The following is a 15,878-nucleotide window of genomic DNA, read 5'->3' on the forward strand; positions in this document are numbered from 1 at the left end:
GGATTCCTGGGAATTTCCCTAGTGCCATGTTTCTCTCTAGCCCTTTAATGGCACCCTCAATCAAGATAACTTTCCTTTCTCTCCCTCTCTGTCCTTACCTCTTCTTCAGCATCCTGTTCCTTCATGTTCTGCTCTCCCCTTCCCTTCTACCCATCCTTCTCCCTCCCCACACACTCCCAATTTTCTCAGATCTTGTGCTACCGGAAACCAGTCCAAGAGCAGGAGGAGAGATAGTGTGAGCAAAAGGGGTCAAGACCACGATGACGATACCTATAGAAACAGCTGACCTGAGTTAGTGGGAGCTCACTGATGCTGGACTGATAGAAGGGTTACCTGCATAGGACCAAACTAGGCCCACTGATTGTGGGGAACAGTTGTGAGCTTGGGCAGTCTGTGAGACCACTGGCAATGGGACCAGGATCTATTCCCAGTGCTTGAACTGGTGTCTTGGAGCCCATTCTCTTTGGAGGGATACCTTGCTCAGCCTAGATATAGGGGGAGGGCCTTGGTCTTGCCTGGAAGTGAAGTGTTAGACTTTGTTGACTCCCCATGGGAAACCTTACCCTCTCTGAGGAGTTAATGGGAGTGGGGTGAGAGGAGGGGAGGGATTGGGAACAGGGATAGCTATGTAAAATGAGAAAATTTGTATTAAAAAATTTTAATAGAAAAAATATTAAAAAGTTCAACATCCCTAAGCCACCAGGGAAATAGAAATTTCAAACTACTTTGTGATTTCATCTTTCCCCAGTCAGAAAGGCAAAAATAAGTAAGCAGATAAATGCTGCCCTGGGTATGGCAAAAAAGGAACACTTGCTCACTGTTGGGAGCACTCACTGTGAGGGCTCCTCTCAAAGCCAAAGCCAGACCTACAATCCAGCAATGCCACTTGTGAGCCTTAACTACAGGTCTTCCTATCCTCCTCTAGGGACCCCTGCCCAACCATGTTCACTCACAATAGGCGGGAAATGGAAACAGCCTAGATGAATGATGGAATATTATTCAGCGATTATGAAAAATGAAAGTAGGAGGTAAATAAATGAACTAGAAATAATCATTTTGAGTCAGGTAAACATCCAGAATGGTTCGAACCTAGAAGCTTCATCGCTAGTGGCTAGCTCTCAGTGCTGGTAGGTGCTATGCAAGCTAAGGAGAAAGTAAGCACCATTCATAGCCAACTGTAAGTCATGTAAGTTACATTAATGAGTGGCCTAGCAAGACATGCCCACTGATGCAACAGTGGTATGTATTAAGGGAGTAACCAGTCACTTTTTGATTGAATGAAGGCCTGCTCCACAAGATAAAAACCAAAACTGGCACCATTATCAGGCCAAGAAGCAATGGCTGGAGAGGTCACAGGCTATAGGGGAGAACAAAATACCATGCTGTTAAATGACATAGTATTAAATGACACTGTGGTGTGAATGACAATGGCTTATAATTTCAAAACTTGGTACCCTGTTATTTGGAAAGAATTAGGAGGAGTGACCTTGTTGAAGAAGGTATGTCACTGGGGATAGGCTTTGAGTGGGCTTGAAAAGCCCATGCCGTTATAGGTTAGATCTCTGCCTCCTGTTTGTGGATCAAGATGTGGTAATCTCTCAGCTACTGCTCCAGTGCCAGGCCTGCCTGCCTGCTGACATACTCCCCCCACCATCAGAAGTCATGGATTCACCTTCTGTACTATAAGTTCCAATAAACATTTTCTCCTATGAGTGGCCTTGCTCATGGTGTCTCTTCCCAGCAGTAGAAAAGTAACTAACCAAGACAGATTCCTAATGACTTATCATTATATCCACAGGTCAATAACCTCTCAACTGCCATTTAAAAGGGTCCTATTTGCAACAAGTAGTGACTGACACAGAAGCACACACTAGCCAAAGTACAGCGAATAAGAGACTGCAGACAGGTCAGTCATAAGAGAATGTGTGCATGTGTGTGTGTTTGCACATGCGCACGCGTGTGTATGTATCACACACTCAGTCCTAAGGCTCATGGATAATTGATAGGGTGTCAAGGCTGTAAGAGCCACAAACAGTGTACAACTACAAGGACACATTGTCTTTTGGAGACAACAGAGCAGTTGCACATATGAACTCAGAGATTTTAATAGAACACATAAAACCTGAGCAAACTGAAGCCAGATCAAATCTCAGCAATGGCGAGGGGAGACGTGCACAGAATTCCACCCTTAGCCAGTAGCTTTTGGCAGTTGACAGTTGCTGGGACAGGAGAGACTGTTTCCTCCAAGAGTATAGTAAGCCAGGTAAGTCAACCACCCTCCAGTAAACTACACACACACAAATCGGTCTTGAAACATTAAAAACAAAATAAGACACAAAACTGGGTGGTTGATATATAAGTTATATATAAATAAGAATTCTATGTATGTTTTTATAAACTAACATGCAGTAAAAACTCAGTAAATAGTCAAAACCCAGTATACAACATCAAACACAGAATGATTTAAATTCAATCTTGAGGATGAACAACATAAAGACACTAACCAGTTCTAATATTTTCCACTTAATAATGTTTTATTTACCTTCAAATTTGCATCATATCAGGAATTAAAAGTACTTTTCTAACCTCTTATCGTTTGTCAGAGATACTTACAAAGCACTCAGCAGCATCGTCCATGAGGCCAAGCTGAAATCTCTGCTCATCTTTGAAGCTTTCTGCAAGAGCATGCCTTATGTTATCTGAGGGAAGTGCTTTTTCTCGACTGTGTTGAAACTGTGCAAATATTGTCTAGAAATCAAAAGTACATCAGTAGGTCTAATGCCAACATTACAAACACTTTAATAATTTCACAGCAGAGAAATTCAAAAGAGCATAACCATACCCAGAAATGAATACAGAACAGTTAGTCCTGAAATTCCATACAAAGTTAATTATTCGGGAACTGAGGAGATGGCTCAGAAGGCAAAACACCCACTTGGATACTGGAGTCTGAATCCCCAGAAACCACACAAAAAATCTGGGTGGGCATAGAGTGCCTGCAAGTAATCCCAGTATGCAGAAGGCAGAGATAGGGAGTTCCTAGAGCTAGCTGGCTAGCCTGACTCCCCCAAACACAGCTCCATGTCCAATAGAGACCCTGCCTCAAAACAACATGGAGAATGACTGAGAAAAGCACCCGACACCCAAAGTCACCCTCCCCACCTCCAACTCCCAGCTGGGGTTACAGGCAGATCCAAATTCAGTTCCTCATGCTCGCACAACAAACTGAGCCATCCTCCCCTCCTCTGCAACAGCCCTATTCTGGAACCGCCAGAATTCCCCCTTCCTCTGAGGTCCTTCTCTCACCACCACCCCCAGCTCTCGCGCTCTCTCAATGCTTCTTTGGTGTTCACTGAGCAACATTCTGAAGTTGTTTCTAAATCTACCTGGAAGGTTCTTCTCCCACAAGGCCCTTTACCTAAGTCTCAAGTCAAATGTCAGCCTCTTGGTGAGGTTTTTCAGGCTCCTAATACTTTCAGTTCTTTCTCTGGTTAATATTTCCTCCTTGGCCATTCACGTTCTTTTTATCACCTAACATACTTACTCTCCATTTGGCATATGCACTGTCTCCTACTCCACAAAAGGCTATAAAGGCTCCATGAGGGTGGGGTTCTGTTGTTGTTTATGTTAACAGGCTCTCACTATGTATCTCAGGGCAGCCTTGAACTTGAAATTTACCTGCTTATACATCCCAAGTGTGGGAAGAATAGGAACTGTTACAAATTGTGCTCAGTGAATTAACCCAGGCTATGGTCTGTGTGTTAGGCCAGTAATGAGAACAGCACCCAGAGCTCAGTAATAGTCGAAAACACATTCATTAAAATGAATAAACAACTACAAAGCAAAGCATTCTCAACAGTTTCATATTACTTAAAATATCAATTTTTAATTATCTAACACCAAACTAGAAGATAAAATCCTGTGATATTTTAAGCATTCATTTTCAAAACTATGTCATTTGACAATGAACTCAGCCACAGCCAAATGAAGCAGCCATGAAAATGAAAATTTTTGGAGTACCAACAGTAATTACTACATTGTTACCTTCAATGCACAGAATATGCAGGCCTCGCCCTGACACACATGTCCAGTCAGAACTCTCAAGCTTCTTCGGAATATATCTAATTGCCATAAAACCTAAAAAACAGATTCAAATGAAAAACAGACTGAGCTTGTTCTCATTATGAAACAAGGGGCATATTTTGACATTTTAAAAGCATTAAAATAGTAAATGACTTCTTTAATCCCTGTACATAAATGGACTTGCATAACCACTAGAAACAATGGGAAGCACAAGACTACACAGAAGAAATTCCTACCAACTCACATGAAAAGCCACGGCAGGCACAGAGCACGAGAACAAAGTTCTCAGTTAAGGGTCAGGACAGACAGGAGACAAGGGACACTACACGGAGAACTTGGCAGAGACATGAAAGAGGAAGAGGTCATAATACTTAGCACCACCGGAAGTCTGGGAAGGAAGTATAATTAGACTTTAAAGCTAGGATGTACTAAATAGTGGTCAGTGCGTCCTGCCAAGAAGAATGGGTATGTGTGTGGTCGTACTAAATGAAAGAGGCCTGTGGCAATGGGGGCATGGTAAAGAGGAAGTCGAGCAGTGAGCTGAGTATATTTGCTGCAATTACTCTTTAGACACTTGCTACTAAGAGAAAGGCAGACAGCCAAGTGTCAGTGTTAAAATAAATCAGTCCACTATCTAAAAGCCATGTTTGTAAAACCTGAATTTTACACAGTGAAATAAATAATGTTACTTGTCTCATACAGTTCTTGTGAAGATTAAATAAACAAAATGTAAAGGGTGTAAGCAGGGCCTGACGCACAGCTGGTCCACAAGTAATTACACTAAAAAAGTTCATCAAGATTCCCCGCATCTTTTAGTAATTTCTTCAAGTAATATAACTTATAAAAACCAACTTCAAACATCTAAATTCTCGACAAAAGAACAAGATATAGTAAAAGGTTAATAAAAACAAAATGAATGTTTTGCAAAACACTTGGTAGTATTTAACTTTCTTACATATTATCTCTTAGCATATCACAAAAATATAAGATTGATATCCATTTTCAAACGAAGATTAATGATAGCAAAATGTCCAATAACACAAGCTCCGAAGGCAGAAGTCCTGGGCCCCAGCTCTGGCTCCTCTGTTGAGAGACTCTTGAACTGACAGACAAATGTTTACTGTAGTATCTATCTCCAAGCATTGGAAAGGTTAAAGGAAATGGTATATGTAACAGTCAGACAGGGATCGAATTCATAGTAAGTGCACAGCGAATGTTAGCTATTAAATATAACTTTGCTTCTAACTCAAAGAATTTATCAGAGTACTAACATACTAAACATGTTTTAACTGTTTGCTTTGTCATGTAAAAGTTTTAGATTATTTAGTGAATAGGACATACTCTAGCTTCTGTTCATAAAACCAATGTCTTTCATGTTGTTTCAAGAGTTTGAACAGAAGTACCCTCCATGGGTGGGCCTCCAACGTCATTACTTAATGCCAATCTCAGTGCCAGGCATGGGTATCTCCCTTCCACTGATTGTCAGGGAGCCCCTAGATGCACCCCAGAACACATAGGCATAATATTATCATTGCTTTTGGGCGCCCACCATACCAGATGATAAGATGGTGCCTGCTGAAGACACCACCCACTTCCATTGCAGGACACAGAGAAACCAACCTGACAGACTAGGAAACCCTCTCCCCCTTGGCTAGCGTTCAGAGTGCTGGAAGGTACCACGTAGGCTAACAAGGGGAGAAAAGACATCGATGATGGCCTTTCTGGACCCTTCCAGTTACAATAGTGATCTGTCTGCCACACTGAATGCACTTGTGCAACAACAGCATGACAGTTATGAGAGTAACCAACTGTTTTCTGATTGGCTACAAGGTTTGCCCCATTTCATGTCTGGTTCTGTAAACTTGTCAGAAGTTTGTCACGACTAGGGATATCACAGGGAAGGAAAACTCATATTAAATGGTTACGTTGTCAAATTACCTTCCAAATCTGTTTGTACTCATAGATTAGTGCTGCTCTCAGAGAAGTTTCTTTTTGCAGCAGGTAACAATTAATGCAGAGACTCAGTATCTGGTCAATGTAGCAAGTCTAAACAATAGCTAGTACTAAGTTGCCAGATGAAGAGAACTCTGAAGTGCAGACTTCTAGATAGGACATGTTTTGGCAGATGTCACCTCACAGGACCTGTGGCTATCTGCAAGTAAGATCTACAAGATCAAACCAGTAAAAATTCTAGCACGAATAGGGAAGGAGCAAAGGAGCTATTAACACTCATGGCTGCTGAGGAATAGTCACTTTGAGGGAGAAGAGGCCTCTAGTGGGTTGCTCGTGCCACAGTGAAAGGCCCAAATCCATGTATACATGGCCAGTACTATTTGGACAGAGGAGGAGGGATGAGGATAAGGATGACGACAACCTCCACACCACCACTACGACATGAAACTGGGAGGTGACAAGCTGGGGAGTCCCAGAGAAATTGGAGGGAGGGAGTGGAGGATGGATATAAGACTATATTGTATACATATATGAAATTTATAAAAAATAATCTTTCCTGTATTCAACATAGTAGTATAAAGCCTTAAAGTCCTTATCACAAAATTATTTTAATTATAATTCATCCTTTTCTTCTTTCATAAGATACAGTCTATCGCCTGATACAATAAGTCTCAGCTAACTGCTGAACTAATTAGTTCTTAGTGACATATACTCTTTTTTTAATTTCTTGCATGTAGTTATTTAACCTGAATCCTTAAAAAAATGTGGTCTTTTCACATTTCAACAGTTTACATATCTCCTAAAATTCATACACACAATTAAGTTTAACAAAAGCGTATACACTTTGATCATATTCCTCACTTTGAAACACTATAAGAATACACTGACAGCTGAGAACTGGTGTATAAGCCTTATACTGACCCATACCTTTTCATAGGTGCATCTGAAGTTGCTACAGCCTCACAAGATGTACTCCTCAATCAATTTCTGAGCAAGCTTTAAAATAGTCATGAAGCCGATTATTAACAAGATATTTTCTGGCAGAAAGTCTGCCTGAGTAGTAGTTTTGTCGATAAGAATTGGCTTTGCAGATCAGCCTGCAGCAACATCTCAACACTGGAGGCTGCTAGAGCAAGCAGGGCAGAGTGATGCTGGGTCTCACCCGGGACTGCACAGCCCCTCCAAGTAGTCCAGTAAGAACAATGCGGAAGTCAGCCTGGGCCAGAAGATGAAACATCCAAACTAGAAGGAATCATGCTGAGAGCTCAGGGGAGGACCAGGACGAGACCTCGCCACCAACACCTCTCCACCCAGCCACCAAGAGTCAAGACAGAAAACTCAAGTTCACAGAGCACTGGCTCAAGAAAAGAAGTGTCTGGAAATATATTAATGTTAGGAGTAACTAAAACTCCCTGCCCAAGAAACCTGAACACCAAATGATCAGACTGTTTTCAAATAAATTAATATTGCCCCAGAATAAAGTTCAAAATTATCTTTAGGGATCCTAAAATATCTAAAACCCCACAAGGTGAAACTTCTGTGACATACCCTACACACACACACACACACAGAACCAGAACTTCAAAATATAAAACTATCTTTTATATAAAGGGCAAAATTAGTAGACAAGCACAGGAAAACAATTCATAGGCTAGAGGTTAAGACTGAACACATGATTCTGAGACATGAAGACACATACCTAATTATTTGCTAATGAAAATCAATGTCTAAGATAAAAAAATGTAGTACGACAAATAGCAGATTAGACATTGCAAAGACAAAGACTTGGAGATATAGAGACAGAACCACACAGAATGATACGAAGGAAGGAAGACTAAGAAGGGCATGCATGAGCTGTGGGTAACTCCAAACAACATACGAGTACATGCATGAGCTGTGGGTACTTCAAGCCACATGTATGAAACTGGAGTCCTCCAAAGGAGGAACAAACAGGACAACGGCTTGAACCAATAGTAGTAAATGAGTTCCAAATTAAAATTACAAATTGACAGCTTCAAGATACTCAACAAACTCAACCATGAAAAATGTTAAAAAACCTGTAGAGACACAATGTTATAAACCAGGGATAAGGAAAAACCTAAAGAGGGGCCACAGGACAGGACATGACATACATAAAAGCAAAACTCAGAACAACCGTTTTCAATAGAAACTATGAGCATACAGAAAGAAAACTATCAGGAGGCACCAGGGGGTCCGTATCGTCTCTCCCATTTGAGACACACCTAAGGCTGGTCTTCCAAGTCCTGCTCTTCCTGTCTCCACCTCAAAAGAAGTGAGATTAAAGGCATGCACAACCATATCCAGCTTTAATTTGCTAATCTTTCAAATAGGAATGAAGTACATTTTTCAAACACACAAAACTAGAATAACATATTACTAATAAGCCAGCACTATTAAAAAAATGCTAGCAAAGGTCGTTTAAACAGAGGAAAAAGATTCTGCACTGAAACATAGTTCCATTTAATGTAGTAGGAAGTGCCACAAACAAACACTATATAGAAAAATAGTCTTTATGGCAAAGTTCCATGGAATGTTCATTTAAAAAGAAAGTATGTTACCAAGAGAATATTTCTACTTTCTTGACTATGAACATTACCATACTTGGAATTTGTTTTTGTAGCATGCTTTTGTCTCCCTAAACCACACACACACATACACACACACACACACACACACACACACACACACTGTGGGAACTAAAGAAAAGGAAAAACGTAAAGCAGAAAACAGGAAAAGACCTGAATTGACAGCTGGACCCAATAAATGCATCTGCTGCTTGGATTTCCTCATATCCACTGCCATTCAACAAGGATTTTCTTTTCTCTTAACGGTGCCAGCAGAATGCTTGAGCTGGGCAGAACACTGCTGTTTGAGGTCCAAAGTGAACCAGAACCAGTGTTTTCCTAATGCCTCTAGGTGAGTGGGCGCGCTAAGGAACTTTCAGGGGACATGTGTTCCAGATGGACAGCCACTGAGAACAAGGTGGCCCAGCCTGGAGCTTGAGGCGCATCACAGACGAGTCTGTTCACTAAACTGGATATGCCGCTCTCTACCTTAGTGTTCAGAAGAAAACATCTGGGGCTGACAGAAAGCAAAAACATACTATACAAAAGAAAGATTATTTAATAGAGCAAATTTGACAGTTATTGAAATAATTTCTTAAAAGATGTGAAATAGAGGAAATAACTGTTCGTTAATCTAAAACAGTGATACTCAAATTATGATTTCAGAGGCAGTTTAAGGGTCACTGTGAGGTGAAGAGAGCTGAGCTACTGAAGTAAAATAAATCTGTATTATTTCAACCTAAGCAGCTTGTTTCTTTTTATCCCATCTACTGGGATCTACATTAGACTTACTTTTAAAAGATGCTGCAGGAGAGTGTTAGCTAATTAAAACAAAAATGTTCATTTAAAAATACTCTTAATCTATTAAGCATTGGGAATAAAAATTTTCTTTACATCAGAACAAAAGTATCATTCTTTAGAGAAATATCATTTCCATTAGTATAAAAACCAAAATGTTCAGCGACATTTCTTGTGTCTCACTAAAAGTGACAGGAAGGTATTCCAAGGCTGAGCAGAAGGCTCAGCTGGTAAAGTGTTTGCCATGCATGCCTGAGGACCTGAGTTCAGATTCCTGGACCATGTAGAAACCAGCTATGGTAGCATGTATGTAGCCAGTGCTGGGGAAGGAGGTGAGGCAGGCAGTTCCCTGAAGCTCAGTCAAGCCGGCCTAGCTGAATGGATGAGCTGCAGTCCAGGGAGTGACCATGCTTCCTAAAAGGAGGTGGAAAGCAGCTGAGGAATTACCCCTGGTGCTGACTTCTGACCTCTGCATGTGCACACGTGTACCTGCATGCTCATGGGTTTATGAATGGGTGCACACACCCCAACACACAGCTCAATACTGGAAGTCACTCCAGTTAATGAGGAATTAAAAGAATCATTAAACAAGAGGGCCCCGAAATGTGCTTTAACAGCGGAAACAAGGATTGAACGGTCTCACCTGTACAGCGCTATTAAGAAAGCAGCTGTTCTGTCCTGGTTCGTTTAACAAGCCGACAGTAGGGGCTAGGGACAGCAAACTTCCAGCCTGGTAGGCTTTTCCAAGGTTACCACCAGGCTTCCGTAAGAATCTTACCCAGGCCATTTTCAAGCAACTTCTTTTGCATTAAAGCTAAGTGGTGGGCTTATGCAGTGTTCCTTTGGATGACAGAACGGGTGATGTCCTGAGTTGTCCGCTTAAGCCCACTGCACTCCATGGTAAGACTGTACGTCTCTAAGTCCGCATCTTCCCTGACGGTCGACGCTTCTCAGGACTTTGACAAGTCAAGGTAAATGTTGAAGCTCTCAGTGCTAAAAAGCAAGCTATTTTAAACAAGGCCTTAGAGGTTCTATAACTCTTGAATTTTTTAAGTTCTACACATTGATGAAAATAATTTTAACCACTAAAAATAATATGATGAATGGATCATCTTTAATGTTTAAGTCATTAGTCCGGATGGGCTAAAAATATATAGAGAAAGTGCAAGGTGCAGAGCTGGCATCTGTGGGGTTCTTCTGGGCATGTTTTCTTTATGTTTCTCTAGCAAAGCAGCTTTTCTCTGATGCAGGTGAATTTATCAAAGGTGACTCCATATTTCATCAGCGTGACCTCAAAGCAAGTCTACAAAAGAAGAGAAAAAATGTTTAAATAAAAGTTGATCAAAACTTTCTCACTTATTATTTCAAATAATCACTGAATAAAGAATTACAACTCATCATCAGAAGGATTAGAATAGCATTCTGAAATATGAAAATGAGAACATGTCATTTAGAATGTTTTTAAGTTGATAGGACAATAGTCACTGCCTATCACAAGACTGCAATGCTCAGAGGAAGGTCTCATAAGAAAAATGTTCTCTAAAAAAGTAAGTTAGATGTGTAGTGGTATTCTGTACTTGTCAATAATAAATTATTATATTAAATAAATATGTAATCTATAAACAGACTTTTCTAAGAAAGTTAGTTTATGTAATTAATAACATAACTTACAAACTAGGCAGAGTAAATAAAAATCTCTAATAAAGTATTTTTTAACAAATGTATGCTTCATTAAAACAAATGTTTTAATGAACTTTAAAGTTTCAACTCCTGAATTAAAAACAAGTTCTTGCTATCAACATTTTCTTTAATCAACTGAATTTCCTCCTTGCACTCTTTCATTTAACAAATTTGTACCAAGCCACATATTGTACTGAACACTGAGCCAACACAATGAAGTTCAGACAATGCTTCATACAATGACAACACATTAAATTATAGAGGGCACTAGCAGCATTAACTGGGGAAGGGTCAGGAAGCAGGACAGGATATGTACCTTACATTTTAAGCTGGATGTTGAGAAATGAGTAAGCAGCTTGTATCTACATCAAGATTTGAAGGAGGGAAAGCAAGCTGATAGCAAGGACCAAGTTAGTGTGGACAGCAAGTGCAGGTAATAACCTGGATAGAATCTGGTCTGCTGGAGGAACATAAAGAAGCCCAGTGTGGCCAGAGATGCTAGAGAGGAAAGCATACTGCAAAGGGTCTCAACAGACTCTGTGTTATCTCCAGGTCAAAGTCACTGAATTTTATCTTCACAGCACACACAGATGAGCGACTGGGTCAGCCTACTATCACTGATCAAATACCCACTTGGTAACAAAGCACTAGTGAAGAAAGAAGAAAGACACCAGTCTCTAAAGACTCACTCAACAGACCTTGTTTCCAGGCCAGCTTATCAGCTGCCTGGTCTCAGATAAATTCTTCCCATCCCAGAGTCAAGACTTGCTCACCTCACAAATGGGGTAACAGTAATTGTCCTGCTTAAAATGTTAGCTGTTTCCTCTACTTAACTCTCTAAGTTTGCAAACTCCTCTTAAGGAGATCTAAGTAATCCTGAAACACATCATATATACCATTTTTAATAAACTTAGCCATGTTTTTACAACATCAATAGAATGGCCCCCATAGATTCACATGTTTGAACACTTGGTCCTCAGCTGGCAGAACTTCCAGTTGGGAAGAAGTGGGAGTGGACTTGTTGAAAGAGCTGTGTCACTGGGGAGGGCTCTGAGGTCTCAAATGCCCATCTCACCCCAGTTAGCTCTCTCTCCTGCTAGGAGATCAGGATAAACCTTGTTGATTCTCTGCGTATGCCTGCCTGTTCACTACCACATCATGATAGTGATGGACTCCTATCCCTCTGGAACTGCAATCTGAAACCAGCCCTTCCTTCTATAAGCTGCATTGGTCATGGTATCTTATCACAACAATAGGAAGTAACTAGTACAACATCATTTTTTAATTCTTACCTTAAATCGTGTGTGTGTGAGTGTGTGTGAGTGTGGGGGGGGGTGGGGGGGGGGTGGGTGTGTGTGTGAGTGAGTGTGAACATTCACATACCATGATATGGGCACAGAGGTCAGAGGACACCCTCTGGTCTTGGTCTGAGCTTTCTGCCTTGCTTGAGACAGTCTCGTCATTGTTTCTCTGCTATGTAGGCCAGACTAGCTGGAATTCCCCTGTCTCTGCCTCTCGGCTCTCTGTAAGACTGTGAGGATTAGACACTTGTGCTACATGTTCAACTTTTATGTGGGTTCTGGAGATTCAAACTTAGGACTATACACTTTTACAAAAAGCATTTTTATCACTAACTCATTTCCACAGCCCATAAATTTCTATTTTTAATGGAAAATAGTTTTAAAATTATATTCTTTCAACAAAACTTCATTGTCACCAATTCTATGCCATGAAGTAAGATATGTAAAGCAATTACTCCCTTTTAAGAACTCAGGTTTGTGAGGGGCACAGACACAGATACTTTAAAAATACTGTGCCTTCCATTCCCACGTAAGATGTCAAACAGGAATGTGTTCAGTGCTGTCTTCTGACTCAGTGGCTCTCAAACTGAGAGTTGTGATCCCTTGGGAGTCAAATGACTCTTTCACAGGGGTCACCTAAGAACACTGGAAAACACAGATATTTACATTATGATTCATAACAGCAGCCTAATTACAGTTCTGAAGTAGCAATGAAATAATTTTATTTCACCACAACATGAGGAACTGTATTAAAGGGTTGCAGCATTAGGAAGGTTGAGAATCACTGGTCTAACCTATCCCTATAAGTAAACAAAAGTCAGCTGTAACGAAAAGCAGGGAGAAAGCCTAAGAATACCAAAAGTGACTGGCTCCTAAGGAGGAAAGCGACAGCAGTTAAGTGATGGAGAGCACCAAATACCACGGACCAAGAAAGACATTCCTAGTTGTAACCTTTCTATTCCAGAGAACTCTCAACCCACACAGTACAAATACAGAAAAGTACCGATATCCAGGGCCATCTGGGAGAGTCTACATCAAGACTGTATTACAGGAAAACCTGTCTATGAAACAAGAACAGGCACAGCCCCTTTGTGCTCTGTCCTGCCCCCACTACACAGATTATTCTAGAGCACCACTCCTGTTAGCAGGCCATAAGAAGCCCCTTAGGAATAAATTCCCAGACTTCATGAAGTCCCTCCATCTCCTCTCTGCTCCCTGAAATCAGCTCGCATCCATATTGGAGCCTTGTCACCTGCTTCAGCACAGACAAACAGGGCTAGTTTATGACTCGGTAACTATTGCTGGACTCTCAGAAAACGTGAGCAGAACAGACGCACAGCGAGATGGCTCAGCAGTTGAACACACGGTGGGAAGAACGAAACAGTTCACCCAAGTTGTCCTCTCACTGCCACATGCGTGCAGAGTGTAAATATATATACGAAATCTCTCTCTCTCTCTGATTCTAAATACATAAATATGGAAAAAACCAACAAAAAACAAAAAGAGGTAGGGAACTGAACCCTCCAATAACATAATGTGATAGTTTGAATATAATTGGCCCCCATGAGCTCAGAGAGAGTGGCACTATTAGGAGGTGTGGCCTTGGAGTAGGTGTGTCACTGTGGGGGCTAGCTTTGAGGCCTCCTTTGCTCCATGTAGAGTCAGTCTACTTCCTGTTGCCTGTGGAATGAGATGTAGGACTCTCAGTTCCTTCTTCAGCACCATGTCTACCGGCACACTGCCATATCCCACCATGATGACTAGGGCTCTGAACTGTACGCCACCCAAATTAAATATTCTCCTTTATAAGAATTGTTGTGGTCATGGTGTCTCTTCATAGCAACAGAAACCCTAACCAAGACAATAGAGAATGAAAAAAACAGAGTTAAGACAAATAACACAGTATCAGCTAGTTCACAATAATGTGTAAATTAAAAACAAAAAAACTGAAAAGATAGTTCACAAGAAAATTAAATGAAAGAGAAGAAAATATTTGTGATCAATAAGTTCAGGCTATACCCAGAGACTGACTTATCTCTCAACCTCCATCAGAGAAGCTTATGTTTGTAGTAGATGGGATTAACACAAAGGCCCACAACTGGCCAACTATAAAGATTAAGAGACCAGAATACTCAGCTCTAAGTGGAATATATATTCCCCATTCTTCAAAGGCTTAGGGACACTGTGGAAGACAGTGTGCAAGAACCAGATGCAGTCTATGACTTAAAGCAAACAGTGTCTTCTGGACAGTGCAGCGAAGCTATACATATGAACATATGAACATATGCACAGTAACTGAGAGAGAACACACAAGACCTCTGAAAGTTCAAGCCATATCAAATACACAATGGAGAGAGAGTTGGACAGGAAACTCCACTTTACCTGAGGAGCTTCTGACAACTGATAGTTTCTAGGAGAGGGTGTGTCAGTTTCTTCTAAGACTGTAGCCCTTGAAAAGTAGATCACACTTCAAAGGAAGATCACACATCCAAAAATATTTGGGCAGCATAAATTGGTCTTGATGGGCTTAAAAACAACAACACAAATTGGTCTGGATGGGTGGGGAGGGGGTAGGTCGAGGAATGGTTGGGTGGTATGGTATAAAACTATGAAAGAACTACCAAAATATTTTAAGTTCTCATGCAAAGCACTAAAAAGCAATGCAAACACACACACATTAAGCATGATTTAAAAGTCAAGAAGCATAAATATACTTAAATTCACCAATGATTCCTAGAAAGAAAAGGTAAATACTTCTAGAAAGAGGTAAGAATTTCAGAGTTCAACTAGAGAGGTGAAAGCAAGCAAAACAGGTGACTTAAAGTTCAAATATAAAATGAAGAAAGAGAAGTTGAAAAAGTTGTCAAAAGGAGAATGAATCAAACTTAGTTTCTGCAAAATCTACACTAGAAATATCTTCACGAGGCTGATTAAAGAGAAGGGAGATATAAAACCAGTAGAACTGATAAAGGAGAAAACACCACAGATATGTACGTGAAAACATTGTAAAAGAATGTCTAAAAATAGCGCTAAAAATTTAAAGGTCCAGATAAGTGCATAGCAAAATATAAAGTCCTAAAATTGATCCAAGCAAAAATATAAAACAAAAAGACTAAGTAGTTGAGTTAAAAATAGAAAAGAGATAGGCATTCTCCCTCTGATAGTGGTGCCAGAACTGGACTCAAAGTCAAATGTTACCTAATTTTCAAAGATCCATTACTTCCCAATGCTAAATTATCATGGGTCACAAGGAAAATAAACTACATTTTGAAATAGCCCTTCATATCCAAACATGAGCCCCAAATCATGAAGGAAATGTAACCTTCATATCCAAGCATGGTAAGTCTCAGACCAATGTTACAGAAAACTGTAGCTGCTGGAAATTTATAGACAAAATTCATCAAAAGAATGAAAGACAGTTGATTCCAAATGGAAGCCTATATCTATGCATAAGTAAGTATTGAAGAGGTGATGTAGA

General features: G+C 40.4%; 1 protein-coding gene across 3 annotated transcripts in view; it reads right to left on the minus strand.

Annotated features, from left to right (window-relative positions):
- Usp53 (ubiquitin specific peptidase 53) overlaps window positions 1–15,878 on the minus strand; it is a 62,681-nt gene that overhangs the window by 35,571 nt on the left and 11,232 nt on the right. For 2 of the 3 annotated variants that reach the window (XM_038311448.1, XM_038311447.1), the window contains exons 2-4: window positions 10,063–10,722; window positions 4,045–4,137; window positions 2,614–2,748 (exon numbers count right to left, since the gene is read on the minus strand). In XM_038311448.1, coding sequence (XP_038167376.1) covers window positions 2,614–2,748; window positions 4,045–4,137; window positions 10,063–10,206 — 372 coding nt within the window. In that variant the 5' untranslated portion in view covers window positions 10,207–10,722. Of the gene's footprint in view, window positions 1–2,613; window positions 2,749–4,044; window positions 4,138–10,062; window positions 10,723–15,878 lie in introns of those variants that run through there. The other variant, XM_038311449.1, reaches the window with a different exon arrangement.

This window comes from Arvicola amphibius, chromosome 14 (genome assembly GCF_903992535.2).
Source record: "Arvicola amphibius chromosome 14, mArvAmp1.2, whole genome shotgun sequence".
In the NCBI taxonomy this organism is placed as follows: Eukaryota; Metazoa; Chordata; class Mammalia; order Rodentia; family Cricetidae; genus Arvicola; species Arvicola amphibius.